The sequence below is a fragment of the Salpingoeca rosetta genome, assembly GCF_000188695.1.
Source record: "Salpingoeca rosetta unplaced genomic scaffold supercont1.3, whole genome shotgun sequence".
Taxonomy (NCBI): domain Eukaryota; class Choanoflagellata; order Craspedida; family Salpingoecidae; genus Salpingoeca; species Salpingoeca rosetta.
The window spans coordinates 1,173,355-1,188,354 of record NW_004754931.1 but is presented as its reverse complement, the minus strand read 5'-3'; the positions used below and the strand labels follow the sequence as shown (position 1 = coordinate 1,188,354).

The 15,000-nt window shown below is 55.3% G+C and overlaps 3 protein-coding genes across 3 annotated transcripts in view; 1 reads left to right on the top strand and 2 right to left on the bottom strand.

Annotated features, from left to right (window-relative positions):
• Nucleotides 1-4,424, bottom strand: part of PTSG_01835 (uncharacterized protein) — a 4,707-nt gene extending 283 nt beyond the window's left edge. The window contains exons 1-5 of the mRNA XM_004997756.1: nucleotides 3,149-4,424; nucleotides 2,475-2,947; nucleotides 2,048-2,176; nucleotides 1,133-1,741; nucleotides 1-800 (exon numbers count right to left, since the gene is read on the bottom strand). The exon at nucleotides 1-800 is cut by the window's left edge and continues 283 nt beyond it. Of these exons, the coding sequence (XP_004997813.1) occupies nucleotides 660-800; nucleotides 1,133-1,741; nucleotides 2,048-2,176; nucleotides 2,475-2,947; nucleotides 3,149-3,320 (1,524 nt within the window). The 5' untranslated portion in view covers nucleotides 3,321-4,424 and the 3' untranslated portion in view covers nucleotides 1-659. The remainder of the gene's footprint in view (nucleotides 801-1,132; nucleotides 1,742-2,047; nucleotides 2,177-2,474; nucleotides 2,948-3,148) is intronic.
• A 400-nt stretch (nucleotides 4,425-4,824) lies between these two features.
• On the top strand, nucleotides 4,825-10,400 carry PTSG_01834 (uncharacterized protein). The gene is made up of 10 exons (XM_004997755.1): nucleotides 4,825-5,311; nucleotides 5,641-5,734; nucleotides 6,014-6,394; nucleotides 6,651-7,137; nucleotides 7,345-7,440; nucleotides 7,641-8,522; nucleotides 8,707-8,795; nucleotides 9,082-9,250; nucleotides 9,587-9,768; nucleotides 10,069-10,400. Exons 1-10 carry the CDS (start codon nucleotides 4,891-4,893, stop codon nucleotides 10,190-10,192), a joined length of 2,925 nt encoding a protein of 974 aa, XP_004997812.1. The 5' UTR covers nucleotides 4,825-4,890; the 3' UTR covers nucleotides 10,193-10,400.
• Nucleotides 10,272-15,000, bottom strand: part of PTSG_01833 (uncharacterized protein) — a 7,239-nt gene continuing 2,510 nt past the window's right edge. Inside the window, exons 7-16 of the mRNA XM_004997754.1 lie at nucleotides 14,533-14,880; nucleotides 14,217-14,313; nucleotides 13,805-13,992; nucleotides 13,242-13,511; nucleotides 12,839-13,053; nucleotides 12,542-12,666; nucleotides 12,290-12,372; nucleotides 11,636-12,105; nucleotides 11,046-11,364; nucleotides 10,272-10,806 (exon numbers count right to left, since the gene is read on the bottom strand). Coding sequence (XP_004997811.1) covers nucleotides 10,480-10,806; nucleotides 11,046-11,364; nucleotides 11,636-12,105; nucleotides 12,290-12,372; nucleotides 12,542-12,666; nucleotides 12,839-13,053; nucleotides 13,242-13,511; nucleotides 13,805-13,992; nucleotides 14,217-14,313; nucleotides 14,533-14,880 — 2,442 coding nt within the window. The 3' untranslated portion in view covers nucleotides 10,272-10,479. The remainder of the gene's footprint in view (nucleotides 10,807-11,045; nucleotides 11,365-11,635; nucleotides 12,106-12,289; nucleotides 12,373-12,541; nucleotides 12,667-12,838; nucleotides 13,054-13,241; nucleotides 13,512-13,804; nucleotides 13,993-14,216; nucleotides 14,314-14,532; nucleotides 14,881-15,000) is intronic.

The window sequence follows — 15,000 nt, the reverse complement described above, 5'->3', positions numbered from 1 at the left end:
CTTCTCAGCACACACACACACACACCGCACACGACAAACACTCTCAGCACTCACACAACACACGACAAACACTCTCAGCACACGCACACACGCACGCACGCACAGCACAGCACAGCAGACATATGAGGAAGACAAAGAAAGGGAATGACAATGATCGGTTATGGCGCCACCACGGGGTGCGTAGTGCAGCTAAGGTAGGACGGCGAAAAGGCGAGGGGTCGTGACAATGACCTGAGGACTACAGAGAGGATGCTAGGGCGAAGAGGGTGGTAGCTGAGTCTAAGTGAGATGATGTTGGGTCCACCCCGCCATCGTCACACATGGACGGAACAGCCAGCACAGCACAGCCACGGACAACAACAAGTCGATGCGGTGGCCAGCGTATCTGAGTATGGCCCCAATCCAATCCAAGTATGGACGACGGCTATGGATGAGGTGGGCAAGAAAGAAGGGGAAAATGGAAGAAAACGGGCGTGTTTGCAGACATGACAGTGGCGTCTTGAAGTGCACTGGTTCGATGAAGAGCCCAATCAGAGAAGGAAGGTCGGTCAGAATTCACAACACGACTGAGACGGCCGCGCGTGTTGACTGCTCGGCTGTTGTACCACACTTGCACAGACTGCACAGATGGACTGCACAGACACAGGACACTGAGTGCATCACTGAGCCAGCGAGAGGTTGCCAATCCCTTGCTCCAGGCCCGTGGTGTCATGGGGGGCATAGTGCTGCGCTGTCGAGTATGTCGAGAACGACACCATGTGCGTTGGCGATTGCGGCATGTAATCGTACTCCGGCGCAACCTAATGTGTGTGTGTATGTGTGTGTGTGTGTGTATGTGTGTGTGTTTGTATTTGAGGCGGGAGTGGAGTTGGAGGGAATCAGAGTGAGCTGGGGATGCTGGCACTGCAAGCACAAGGAATGCGCAGGAACATCAAAGTCTCGTCCATTCCAGGACAAGAGCACAAGAGAAGAAAAGCGGGGAGTACGCCACGCAGAAAAACAAGGGGCAGGGCAGCAAAGGAATATCAGTTTGGAAACAGCTGATGGACCGATAGAACTGATACAACGACCACCCCACCCCACCCCACCCCCCGTCCTCGATGCCGCGGCCATCACGACGACGGACGCTCACCTGGTGCTGCTGACGCATCATGTCGTGGAGGTTGTTTGGGTCCATGAGCATGCCCGATGACCCATCATCGATTGGAGAGGAGAGAGGCACCTGGCTGGTCGCCTGGCCCGGCACAAACTGCCGGAAATGGGCTGCCGCAAAGGGCTGTGGCGGAAGCCCCTGCGAGGGGAAGGACGCAAAGTCGTGGGCTGCTGTTGCCGTGGGGTTGCCATAGGTGGCAGGGGAGTGCGGGAACGTGGGGTGGTGGTGGTGGTGAGGGTGGTGGTGAGGGTGGTTTTGGAAGAAGGCGGGTGCGGGGCTGGTGCGTGCATGGTGAGCCGTGTGGGCAGCGTGGGCGTGTGCGTGGGGCGCGTGTGCGTGTGGCGGCGGTGGCGGACGGAAGTAGTGCTGTCCAGCCTGGGGGTGGACGCGGGAAGGCTGGTGCCTTGCATGGGCAGGGTGAACGTGCTGTTGATGTTGCATGGGAAGGTGTTGAGGGTGAGGCAAGCGGCCCTGGGGGCGATGCTGTTGCTGTGGATGCTGCTGCTGCTGCTGCTGTTGCTGCTGCATGTATGCACGGCCATGTGCAGAAGTCATAAATGGCTGTCGAAGATACCGAAAGTCGGTGTGCTGCGAGGATAACGACAACGTGCACACATATGTGTGGTGTGAGTGAGTATGGAAAGTATGTGTGTGTGTGTGTTCAGAGGGTGATAACGGGGACAGGCAACCACGCGCGCGCGCACATGCGCACGTACGCACACACACACACGCACACACTGAAGCACACGGCAGAGGAGACGGAAAACTACCAGCGGAACGACACGATTGTGTTTGTCGCCACTTTCGGTTCACCAATGAAGCAAGTGCAAGTGCTTGCTTGCATGCAACGCATAATGGACCATCTCGTGACAACACGGTGTTGAAAGGACCTACCACGTAGAAGAACACGGCAGGGTTGTCAAGCAGCGTCTGCATGATGCGTGTGATGGCTCTGACAGGCATGCCACCATCGGTGCAGTTGATGGTGACAATGCGCTCCTGCAGCGCCGGCGGCACTTCGTGCTGCATAGAAGAACCGAAGAAGGGAGTGAGGGAGTGAGGGAGTGAGGGAGTGAGGGAGTGAGGGAGTGAGGGAGGGAGTGAGGGAGTGAGGGAGTGAGGGAGAGGGGGGGGGGAGAACATTAGCGAATGTGTGTGTGCGTGTGAGTGTGTGTGTGTGCGTGTGTGTAGGTGTGTGTGTGCACGTGTCGAGTTGCATGAACATGCACAACATGCACCGTGGTTGGTTGTGCTTGGTGCACTGGAACCGACATAGATCGGGTGGAGCATGCAGGTGCGTTCAGTGCTTGCGCGAACTTACGCGCTGGGACATGTGGATGTAGGCATCGCATTCGGTCTGCATGGTGCGAATGGTTTCACCGCCACGGCCCAAGATCAGGCCAGCGGCCACCACAGGGATCACCAGTTTCACAGAAATGGACCGTGGGCCCTGTTGCTGCTGCTGCTGCTGCACCTGATCCTGCGCCTGATCCTGCGCCTGCTGGTGGTTGCTGTTCTGGGGTGTGCCTGGGGTTGTAGACCCGGCACCTTGCTGCTGTGGGTCGCTGCGGGCGTTTGCGCACTCCAAGATGGCCAGAAGGGCGTTGAGGAGGTGCTGTGGCCGTGCCTGCACGGAAACAAGGCGGTCTGCTGTGCCTGGGTACAGTTCGGAGTTGTGGGAGATTTTGATGTACGAGTGTGTGCTGTCCTGCAGGTCCTTGATGGTGGCACCGCCGCGTCCAATCAGCATCCCACATTGGCCGTTGGTGGCCAGGAACTTGATGTGCATTTGCTCTGCGGTTGTGTGTGTTTGCGTGTGTTTGCGTGTTGATGAACGGGAGCGTGCATGCACGGAAGATTTTGATATTTGGTTGGTGAACCGTTTCCACACAACACACTTCACACAACACACGTGTACACACACACACACACATCATGCATGGGTGTAAACACACACACGCACACACACACACATCATGCATGCATAAATCTCACCTGTGTCATCGCGCGCTGCGGACGGTGGTGGCTTGTCAGCGGATGGCTGCTGCTGCTGCTGCTGTTGCTGCACCTGTTGTTGTTGCATGTTGTGCTGTTGCTGCACCTGCTGCTGCACTTGTTGCTGCACCTGCTGCTGCACTTGTTGCTGCGGTGTCTGATGGCTGTCCATGTTGATGGGGTCGATCTTCAAATCACAAACAAAATCACACACGTCACACGCGTCTTGCCAGAGACACAATGAATGAAGAAAGCAAAGCAGAAGACCAATCGCAACGTCAAGACGTCAAGTGTTGTTGTTGTTGCCTGTTCACCTGCACTTCACTCACGTCACTCAGGAAGCAAGGACGCCAGTGGACAGAAGCAAGAGAGAGGGAGGAAGGCTGCAAGACTAACGAAGAAGAGGAGAAGCAAAAGGAACAATCGAAACACAGGAACACTGAGATGAAGCGAGCAAAAGCAAGCCTAACAAGAAGAGAAGAGAAGAGAAGAGAAAGGCAAAAGGCACCCCAAGCACGTCGTAAAACCAGCGAGCGACAACCTCGACAGCTGCTAGCTGTGGGAGGCAAAACAGAAGAAGGGAAGTCACACAAAAGCACGCAAGCTATTCAGATTCACTGCTGCTGTGCCAGACAGCTCATCAAGTGGATGGATGTATGTGTTTGTGTGTGCTTGTGTGTGTGTGTGGTGTGGTGTGGTGGGGTAAGAGAAACAGATGCGCGGCAGTGCTGCTGACGGCTGAGAGAGTTGGGACGCCGGAGCGCGCGTGTGGAGTGATGTGATGGTACCCAAACGATCGCTGACGCGGAAGCAATCATGTGATGTGAGTGGGACCTACCCACAGCAAGGAGAGAGGTATGCGCGGTGTGCCGTGTGCGTGCGTGCGTGTGCGTGCCTGGTGGGATTGAAGGCAGAACACAAAAAAGAAAACCAGGCCAACGACACAACAACGCAACACGAAAAGGGAAAACACGCAAGTGCCAAACACACAACACAACACCACAACACAGCTGTGCGATGATGATGTGTGCGTGTGGGGAAGGGACAACAAACAAACAACACCACAAGCAGAAAAAACAATGCAGCGGCAGCGACAACGACCAAACCGACCAAACCGCAGATAAGAGAGAGAAACAAGCATGCACGCAGTCCCGAACGCCAATCAACCCAAAGAAAGAAAGGCTTAAGCGTGCAGCCAGCCAACCAGCCAACCGCCGCCAAGGCACGCAAAGTTGGCCCGCCGGTTGGGTTGGTGGGAACAAACGGAATGAGGTCGTGTCGTGTTTTGGCGCGACAACAACACCAACAACGCAGTTTCCCAACAGCCAGTGCATGCGTGACCAGTGTGCTTGAGAACACGCTCCAATTCGCCACTGAAAATTCGCCAACAATGTTTGTCGTCCCACATCAGCAATGCCCCTGAAAACATGCCGCGTGGCACCGAGGATACCATGCTCTTTTAACGCGCGTGCAGAACTTTAGTTACATTTCATGATGTCGTGTTTCCTTCCCTCCTTCATCTTTTCCGGACACGACTTGCTTGCCAACACGCTGGCCGTTCTGGCTGTGGCAGAGGTTCATGATGAGATGAGAGGCAAGACGGAAAGGGCGATGAACGACAGGAACAACACAGGAAGGACTCATGTGTCAAAGTCAATCACAACGCACCAACCAACCACAAATCTTGCGCACCAAACAACAGAACAACGTGGGCTTCTTGTTGTTGAAGAGCACTGCTGATTATGGTTGTGTTGCGGCCCTGTGTCTCTGTCTCTGTCGCTGTCCACACCACACAACCTTCCCTCCCCCCCCCCCTTACATACGCCTCCAACAGCTGCAAACAATCAGCAACAATCAGCGACAGCAACAAGCAGGCAAGCAGGAACAAGCAAGTAGTAACAGCAACAAGCAGTCAAGAACAAGCAGTTGTTGCTGTGTCATTTTGTTCTCTGTTGCGTACATCGCACCCAATGTCCACAGCCATGGGGTTGGAGTGTGTACACGAGCTGCGGGATGTGGGCAAGCGGCTGTTTGCTCAGCAGCGCTACCAGGATGCACGCAACGCGTACACAGAAGCGCTAGATGTCGTATATGAACAGCGCCAAAAAGACGGTGCAAACAAGCACAAGGCGCTCACCGCCGTCCTCCTCAGCAACCGTGCAGGTGTGTGCGTTTGCGTTCATGGGTGAACTGTAGGTGGATTTGATTGTGTGTGTGTGTTTCTGTGTGTGTGTGTGTGCGCACTGCGCGCACTGCGCGCACTGTGCACACGTGTGCGTGTGTGTGACTGTGTGTGGACTGTGGGCGCACTGGGCTTGTGTGCACGTGTATTGTGCCATCCGTTGTCACTTGCACCAGAGCGCCACAGCTCCGTCATTCGCAATCATAAGCACATGTTCATGCACGCACCCACGCAACCACCCGCACTCACACCCACGCTCACGCACACACACGCGTACACTATTCTCGTCTTGTACATGTATCTTTGACAGCATGCCACGCCAAGCTCGGCCAACTGCAAGACTCGCTTCAGGATTCAATGCAGGCAACAGCACTCAACCCAACCTGGCCCAAGGCGCACACACGGTGAGCTCACACAATACCTTACACGCTGCTTCGGCACCGCTGATGTCAGCTGTGGACCTCGTTCCTACTGATTCGTGTAACGACGCAATGCACTGCAAATCATGCACACGTATGTACACATGTGTTCATCTTGCGACCAGACGATACCACACCCCCTCATTTGCCCCCCCCCCTCCACCTCACGACCTCTCGCGACTGCTGTGCTGTACCTGATCACCACCGTTGCATTTCCCCGCAACCACCAATCCATCGACCACTGTGTGACTGACTGACTTGCAGCGCCGCCACCGCCCACGCGCTCCTTGCAAACTGGAAGGAGGCCCTGTTCCACTACACGGTGGCCACGCAGCTCGCAAACCATCCGCACCACCGCGACGGCATCGTGTCCTGCCTTCTCGCCCTGCTCACCGAACACGATCGACCCGCCAGCATCACCCGCGAAACGGCCGCGCGTATGCTGCTGCTCTGCCCGTTCTCCGGCGACGTGCTGCACACGCCAGTCACACACCACACCGGGCTGTCAGTGTCCAAGCTCAGCCTAGCTGCCGCGCCGCTGCCGCTCGCCCACCTTGAGCCTTGCTTTCCCCAAACCCCATGGGATGTGGACACCCCTGCCTGCGATGTTGCGCTCGCACGCGTCATTGAAAAGCTGCGCCCAAGGTGCGTTGTGCAGCTGCCGTTGTTGCAGTTTGGTATCATGTCGGCATGCATACGTGCGCGTGCATTTCAATCACGAACGAAGACGCCACGCTCATACTGCATATTTGTGTGTACGCATGTGTATGCACGCGTACATGCAGACACAAACACATGTGCACATGCACGCATGCACGTGGACATGCATGCGCGCGCTGTGTCCCCCAGACTCACCAGCAACATGTGTTTTCTCTGCATCTCCATCATGTCATGCAAACAGGGAAACACAAGCTCAGGTGAAAGCAAGCCCCGTGCTCAGGGCAGTGCTGGACATGTGTTCACAGCATCAGGAACAGCAAGAACACGAACCGGAGCGTGCGACGACAAGCACGACTCAAACGACACCCGCCACCAGCAGCATGCACAATCATGGGGGCACCGGCAACACTGCTGCCGCTACCACACATGACTATGCTGTTGTTGATGTTGATCTGGATGATCATGATCATGCAGAAGACGATGACGTTGATGTCGGTGATGATGATGATGATGATGATGATGATGATGATGATGATGATGATGATGATGATGATGATGATGATGACAACGAGCACACGCCAGAGCTGGTGCAGGTTTATGCAGGGAGGAATGTGAGCGCTTCTTCACTGCCGCTGCATGCAAGACAGCAGCTCTCCTCTCTTGAAGAGCAAACAAGAACTCTCTGTCACACCGACCCGTGTCCATTCAGCTTTCTCGCCTGGGCAAAGGTGTGTCGGACTGTGCTGTCGTGGTCGCCCTTGTGCTGTACCAGACGTTTGGAGTGTGTGTTGCACCTCACGTGCACACCTCTCGTGCTTGTGTTGGCCACACTTCCACTCAACGCACGCACCCCACGTTTGTCCGTCTGTGTCTGTGTGTGCGTGTGTGTCTCTGTTTGTGTGTCTGTGTGCGTGCGTGTGTCTGTGTGTGTGCAGGTCAAGATGCTGGAGCAGGCATGGCAACCAGCCCTTGACTGTCTCACACAAGCAGTCGCCCTCTTCCCGCACAGCGGCCTCCTGTACTTGCACAAGGTGTGTCTGCCTGTGTATGGTTCGGGGCGATTGTCGTGAATGGATGTGTTTGGTCAGCAATGGTTGCAACTGGAACACGTCACTTACACACACACACATATGTGCTCTCTCACCACACACACACACTCTCTCTCACACACTCACGCACGCACGCACACACACACACACGCACACACGCACTCACGCACCCACGCACGCAGGCGGAGTGTGAGGCTGAGCTACGACGAGGGGAGTGCGTGCAATCACTACTCGCTGCTGCCACAAACACCTGTCGCCCAACTCGCCTCTGGCCGTCTGTGTGCGACGCCTGGTTGCACGTAGCTTCCACCGCTTGCCCCATTGCCCATGTTGGCTCCGTTGAGTTTGCCCAGCACCTCACAGCGGTGATTGAGCGGTGGTGCTGCTTGCCGCCGGGCGCCACAATGGATGCAAGCGACGACATTAGCGGCAATGCCAGCCAGAGCGAAGGCAGCAACAGCGGGTGTGGGATCGCATCAAGCAAAGACAAGTCCGAGGAGGGAGAAGGCGACGAAGGAAGACAAGGAAGAGATGAGTGCGACCAACACGAGGTGGAATGTACCTCTCCCACGGTTACAATGAACGTAGCAGGTGAAGAAGACGAGGACGAGCAGGAAGAAGAGCAGGAAGAGCAGCAGCAGCAACAACAACAACAACAACAACAACAACAACAACAACAACAACAACAACAACAACAACAACAACAACAACAACAACATGACGGTGATGATATTGATGGGGAGAAGGACCACGGTGGCGTGCTGTGCGCAAGTGATGTGGAGTGCCAGCTGTGCTTTGGCGTGCTGTACGAGCCTGTCACAACCCCCTGCGGCCACTGCTTCTGCCGCGTGTGCATCACCCGCGCATTGGACCACGCTCCTCGCTGCCCCATGTGCCGCTCCTCCCTGCGCCACTTTCTCTCGCGCCGTGAGTACGCGACCACGTGCGTCATGGAGGAGGTGATCCAGCGCCGGTTTCCACATGAGGTCGAGCTGCGGCAACAGCAAGTGTTGGATGAGCTTGCAGAACAACACGACCTCCTCCCCATCTTCGTTTGCATGCTGGTGCGTATCGTATCGTTCCGCGACCGTGGTAGCGTGTTTGTACATGTGTGAGTGCGTGTGCTTGTGTGTGTGCATGTGTGTGTGTGACAAGAGGTTTGCATGCGGTTGTTTGAACTTGTGAGCTTCTGAAAGGAAAGATGTCACCCATTCTCGCATGCACACACGACCATTTCCCTTGATGCAGAGCCTGCCCGGATGGCCGTGTCACCTTCGCATCTTTGAACCGCGCTACCGACTCATGATTCGACGATGTCTGGAATCTGGTACCCGCCGGTAAGGTGAACATTGCGCGCATATGCAGTGATGACGGCTCCGCAAACTGTTTGAGCTGTCGCACCCTGACATGCACAAACATACACACACGTAGACGAAACACACACAGAGCATGCATGTGCACAGCCATGCACACACACACACACACACACACACACACACACACACACACACACACACACACACACACACACACACACACACACACACACACACACATAGCCACCTCACGCTGTCGCTGCGCTGCATGTGACGCCACCCACCTCCCCTCACCCTACTTTCCAAGGTTTGGCATGTGTACGTACACGGAGGATGGGGCAGCAGAGTACGGCGTGCTGCTGAGCATCGACCAGTGCGAGTTTGCGTCAAATGGGGAGATCTACATTGAGGCCACAACCACTCGGCGCTTTCACATCGTTAGCTCAGACACGCGTGACGGATATCTCGTAGCACAGGTGTGGCCCGACAGGGAGACCTGAACACGCATCTGTACCTGCATTTACACACATGAGCACGCGTACACACGAGTATACACGCACGCACACGCACATGCACACGCACACGCACACGCACACGCACACGCACATTCACACGCACACGCACACGCACATTCACCGATACACTCATTCACATGCACATGTGTATGTGTGCCATCCAAGCGCTTTTTTGTTTCTGCTACGCGCTGTCGCTCATGCACTGTTCCTGTGCTATGTGAATGACACACATACACACACATACACACACACATACACGCATACACGCACGCACTACTTGCGGTGCTGTCGGATCAGGTTGAGTACGTCGAGGACGAGGAGCAAGACCCGCAGGAGATGAGTGCCAGTGGCGTGCCATATGTCGACCTGGTGCAGCAAGCACGTGCCTTTGCCAACACACTTTTCAATCGATTTGGCAATCCATTCCTCTATTCCCGCTTTGGTGGCGTACCTGACAACGACGATCTCATTGCTTTTTGGTCAGTGCGTGTATGCATACACAGAGTGTGTGCTGCTTCTTGATGATGCCGTGTGCGTGAGGTCTTGGTGTCGTGTGTTTGTGATGGTGTGCGTGTGTATGTGCTCATTTGTTCATGTGCTCTTGTGCGCTGTGTGCCTGCTGTGCCTGCGTATGAAGTTTAAGTCGACCGCGAGTGAGTACTGCAACATGAAGACTGGCATTCACATGACCATGCTTCTTTCTTCCCCTCTTCCCTCCACTTCCGTGCTCTCGCGCCAAATCTTGTGCCCTCGTGCTGCTCGTGCATTGGTGCTAACAGGCTGGCCGGTGCCATCCACGTCGACCCGACAGTTCAGTACCACATGCTCAGCTCAACGTCCAAGCTTGAGCGCCTTTCGGCGGTGTTGGCGCTGAACAGCCAACCCCGATGCAGCGTCATGTAATCGTCCACGCGTCTGCGACGCACGTGTGCACGTGTGCACTTCTGTTATTTACTTTGCGTCGGTTATTCAGCGCGACACCCCCCCCCCCCCAAAAAAAAAAAGAAAAAAAAAAACCTTGGCCGTGCCTTGGCAATAGTGCCACAACTCAACAAGCATCACGCTCATAAACGATCGATCAAACGTCAACGAGAGACAAAGTGTCAGCGGGTCAAAGGCACATCACATGAGGGAGCCAGCAGTCCCTTCATGAACCACGCATGGTGAATACAGGAACACCCACTCTCTGGTTACGCGTTAATCTTGCGTGTGTCCATCACCACTGCATGTTGTTCATGCGCCTTGTTGCCATCCCTGATCTTTGACACGATAAGAGCGAGGTGGCAGGGCAACCCACACGCCCGTGTTCGTCCCCCAGAGCCGCCAGCGGACGTGCACGAGTCTGATGCTTCGCCTGAGCAGTGGCACGCGTGCTGTTCACCAACACCGTCCAGGTTTCCTTGCGTATGCGCCAGGGATGTAAAGTGGACACAGAATTGCGCCCGCTGTTGTGTTGAGGACAACACCAGGCGCGTTGTTCCGCTGACAACGACCCGTGACGGTGCATGCGATGATGACTGCAACACATCAAGTTGGAAACCGGAGAAGAGCGGAGAAAGAAAGCAGAGTGAGTGAATGTGCAACCATGGTGGTGGGACATGGGGACAGTGGATGGAGAGTGGTGGCAGTGCTGAGGTGTCTTCGTCTGTGCCATGCACGTGTCAAACAAATAAACATGTGCCAAAACAAAACAAAACAACACACACACAACATGGGTCACGCCGGAAAGTGATTGCCAGTGCCAATGATGACTTACAAGGTCCAGGGTGAGGGGAGCATCAGGCGTTGCATGGTCGAACGCATGCTGAGACGCAACGCCGCGGACAACAGTGCCAGTAATCGTCAGCTGTTTGCACGAGACACGAGTAATGCTGCTGATGTCAACTGACGCAGTAGCGTCATCTCTATCTGAGGCCGTGCGTTCGTCGCCGCCTGCGCCACTGCCGCGCTTGCTCTGCTCACGGAACACATCCTCATCGACGATGGTGTGCTGCGTGTTGAACGGGCGCGAACTACCGCTGCTGTCGCCGCCCCTCGCTGCATCTGTGGGGCACCAGCGCAACCGATCACGTATGCTGAAGCGCAGAGCAGACCGCAGAAAGGCGCGCACAAAACAACAAAACCAAAACAAATCCCCAAACACATGCGCAAACGCGCGCGCACACGCACAACACACACACAACACAAGAGCGCATGTGAGATGCAGGAAATACATGGTATATGGACAGGAAAGTCCACAAAACATGCAAACACGCACAGGCACAGAGAGACCAAGTGGCATCGCCATTCAAGACGAGACAACCAGGACTACACAATCACAGAGACAGCAGCTCGCAGGCAAACAACCTTTTGAGAAAGGCTTGTTGTGGGAGGCGTTGAGGAACCAAGATTGACGTGACGGTCATGCTGTGACAACAGGTGGTTGTCGTGTTAGCGGCTGTCGTGGTGGTGGTGGTGGTGGTGGTGGTGGTGGTGTTGTTGTTGTTGTTGTTGGTGGGCGCGACAATCGCCGTCTCGATTTCCGATGCACCACTGCCACCTGCCCAAATGGTGCATATTGGGGCTGTTGTGGGATTTGTCACGTGCAACACGAGCCGTCTGGCCCTGCGGTCGCTGCCTCCATCGTGTGCAGCACCATCCGGTTCCTCGATTGCACTCGACACGCGAACCAGTGCCGGTGTGTGCGTGATGCCGTGTGTCGCATGCACGCGCAAGTTCACGTGTCTGCGGAATTGCGATGTCTTCTGCCCATACTTGATTTTAAGTGTTGTCACAGAGGTGTTCGAAGGACGTGATCCTCGCTTCTGCTGCTGTTCCTGTGAGCACAACATGCATGTGCGCGCGTAATATGGCGTGCGTGCGTGCGTGCGTGCGTGTGTGTGTGTGCAATGAATGTTTGGTGCGCGAATATGCTGCAAATGTCCATAAGTACAAGTGTTGTGTGAACCACCTGTGCATCTCATTGTGTGCATGCCTTCAACCCACAATGGTTGTACGTACAGCGTTTCGCGCGCGCACGTGCACGTCCACCACCACGCATTGCCCCGGTTGAATTGGAAGCTGGCCATGCACAAATGACAACCCTAAACATCAACGGCCGCACATGAAGCAAAGCGTGAGCGCCCAAAGGGAGGAATATACATGGCGACGGCCAACAAAGCACAACCACACACACACACACACACACACACACACACACACACACACACACACACACACACACACACACACACACACAATAGTGCAACCGACCTGCCACGGTGGAGAGAAAGGCAATGTTGACATCGTCGCAATCCACATGAAAGTCATCAACGTCAAGCTGGCTCGTGTTCTGGAAGACAACACGGAAGCGATGGCCCAACTTGTCCAGGGGCGTTCTGCTGCCACAAACATATGCGTGAGTGAAGTGTTGTGCTGTGTGCTTTCGTGTGGCCTCGTGTGGTGCTGTGCTGTGGGGGGGGGGGGTGTTGTGTTGGGTGTATGTATGCATTGCGTCGATGGTGAATCACTGGGCTCCAACACGCAAGCCATGTCGTGTGCAGTGCTCACGTGAGGGTGATGGAGGTGGGGTCGTCGTTGTCTGGCGTGTTCGCTTCCACGATGTGATGCGAAAGGAGCGGTAGAGGTTCGCAGACGTCCACGAGCAGTGACCGCAGTGCACGTGGGGCAACCACCATATCAATGTTGTTGATGACGAGATGTGCCATGGACAGCACACCGGGGCCGCCGGCTGATGGGTGGTTGCGACAGCACACTTGCACACTCTGTCAGTACATGGTGGTTGTGTGGTTATCAACATGAGCCCACAATCACAAGCATGATAATGACAAGAAATACGCACGCGTGAACACACACACACACACACAAGAGAATGTCATCGCATCAAACAATCACACATTCATAAACAGGCAGGCAGAACGAAGCACACACACACACACACACATGTACGTACCGTGTGAGGCTGGATGGTGAAGGGAAGGTCGGTTGCTGCCATCTCCCATCCACTCGTACAGCGAAGGCCAAAGGAGGTGATGTGAAGAGAAACATCCCACGGGTTGTGCAGCCAAACATTGGCCATAAGCTGCGTGTCTCTGGAGACGCGAAGTGTGCGCTGTGCATTTTCTCGCTCCTTTGGTGCAAGGATGAACAGCTGCTGGGCTGGGTGGGCGAGCAGTGGTGCCGGTATGGCCTCAATGCATGCATCCCGGAACTCAAGCAGCCCCTGGCAGAGGTGTGTGTGTGTATGTGTGTGTGCGTATGTGTGTATGTGTATATGTGTGTGTGTGTGTGTCGGGATAGGGCAATGTTACATGGGAATGCGATGAAGGCGCATGATTGCAAGACGTTGAATCCCAGTTGTGCATGCAACAAAACCACGCGCGAATAGCAACGAACAAAACAGTGTGGTCGGTCACAGACACACACACACACGCACACTCACATACACACGCACACTCACATACACAAGCACACACATATATACACACGCACACGCACAAGGGTGTTGTCACGTACGTTTCCTGCGTGGCAGGGCAGCGCAGAGATCTTGAACATGGTGGGCGAGGGATTGGCGACACGAAGGAAGTGCTGACTCAGCCATTGTAGAGCCATGTTGGCCATCCACGTGGTGTCGGTGTTGCTGGTGTTTGCAACGCGTGCTGTGGATGCGCCAAGCGACACAAGAAGGCAATACAGCACACCACCTGTTGGGTGCAATCAAGCGGGACACACATGGTGATGAACATGAAGATGGCAGAAAGAAGACAGCCGAGACACACACACACACACACACAGTGTCGCGTATGCACGAACTGTTACATGCACATCCGAACATGCAGGGTGTATGCACGCATTGCTCCTCCCCGCGTCACACAGCACATGCTGCACCCCAGTGACACACGCGAGTTGTGCCATACGCCACACACACCGGTGTCTTGATCGTTCGTTGCCGTCTCGAGTAATGCACGAAGCGCGTAGAGCTGTAGGGGCGTCAGCAGAGGGTGGACGTGCGTTGCTGCGTCGTCCTGTCAATGCGGTGGTTGAGCACGGGGATGTAAAGGTGGTGCATTGAAGTTTATGTTAGGCACAAAACAATCAGCAAGGCATCACGCGACAGAGTTGGCAGCATTGCACGCCGAAGCGCACACATGGAAGCACACGTTCAGCTCCACACACACACACACACATAGACACACACACACACACACACACACACACACACACACACACACACACGTACGTACCACCGATGAAGGAAGGCCAAGATTGGTGGCAACGACAAGGTGCTGTCCGACACGCGCACCCATTCCTTGGGGCGCTGCAGCTGGCTGTGGTGTCTGTCGCTGCTTGCGCGGCCGCTGTGGCGTGTGTACCCGAACATCACCATCGTCACCCGCATGTGTCACCGTCGTGTCACGGCCACTACTGCTGGCGGTGCTGGTGGCACTGCTACTCATCACACGCCGCATCTGTGGTGACACGGGCAATGAGTCATCGCTGCTGCCGTCATTCCGGCGGTGGCGGCGTTGATGATGCTGTTGGTGATGGTGCGACTGCTTGCTGCTGCCGGCCTTTGCTGGTAACTCGATCGTCTGGTAATTGAGGTGGGTTGCGCATGTGTATGCGTGCACGAGTGTGTGTGTGTGTGTGTGTGTGAGAGAGAGAGAGAGAGAGAGAGAGAGAGAGAGAGAGAGAGAGAGAGAGAGAGAGAG

What these genes read in the sequence shown, in the direction of transcription:
- PTSG_01834 (XM_004997755.1), top strand. Translation starts at nt 4,891, where the DNA reads ATGGTTGTGTTGCGGCCCTGTGTCTCTGTCTCTGTCGCTGTCCACACC. An exon ending in ATTGAAAAGCTGCGCCCAAG is followed by an intron (nt 6,395 to 6,650) that starts GTGCGTTGTGCA and finishes TCATGCAAACAG; the next exon opens with GGAAACACAAGCTCAGGTGA. An exon ending in CTGGAATCTGGTACCCGCCG is followed by an intron (nt 8,796 to 9,081) that starts GTAAGGTGAACA and finishes CTACTTTCCAAG; the next exon opens with GTTTGGCATGTGTACGTACA.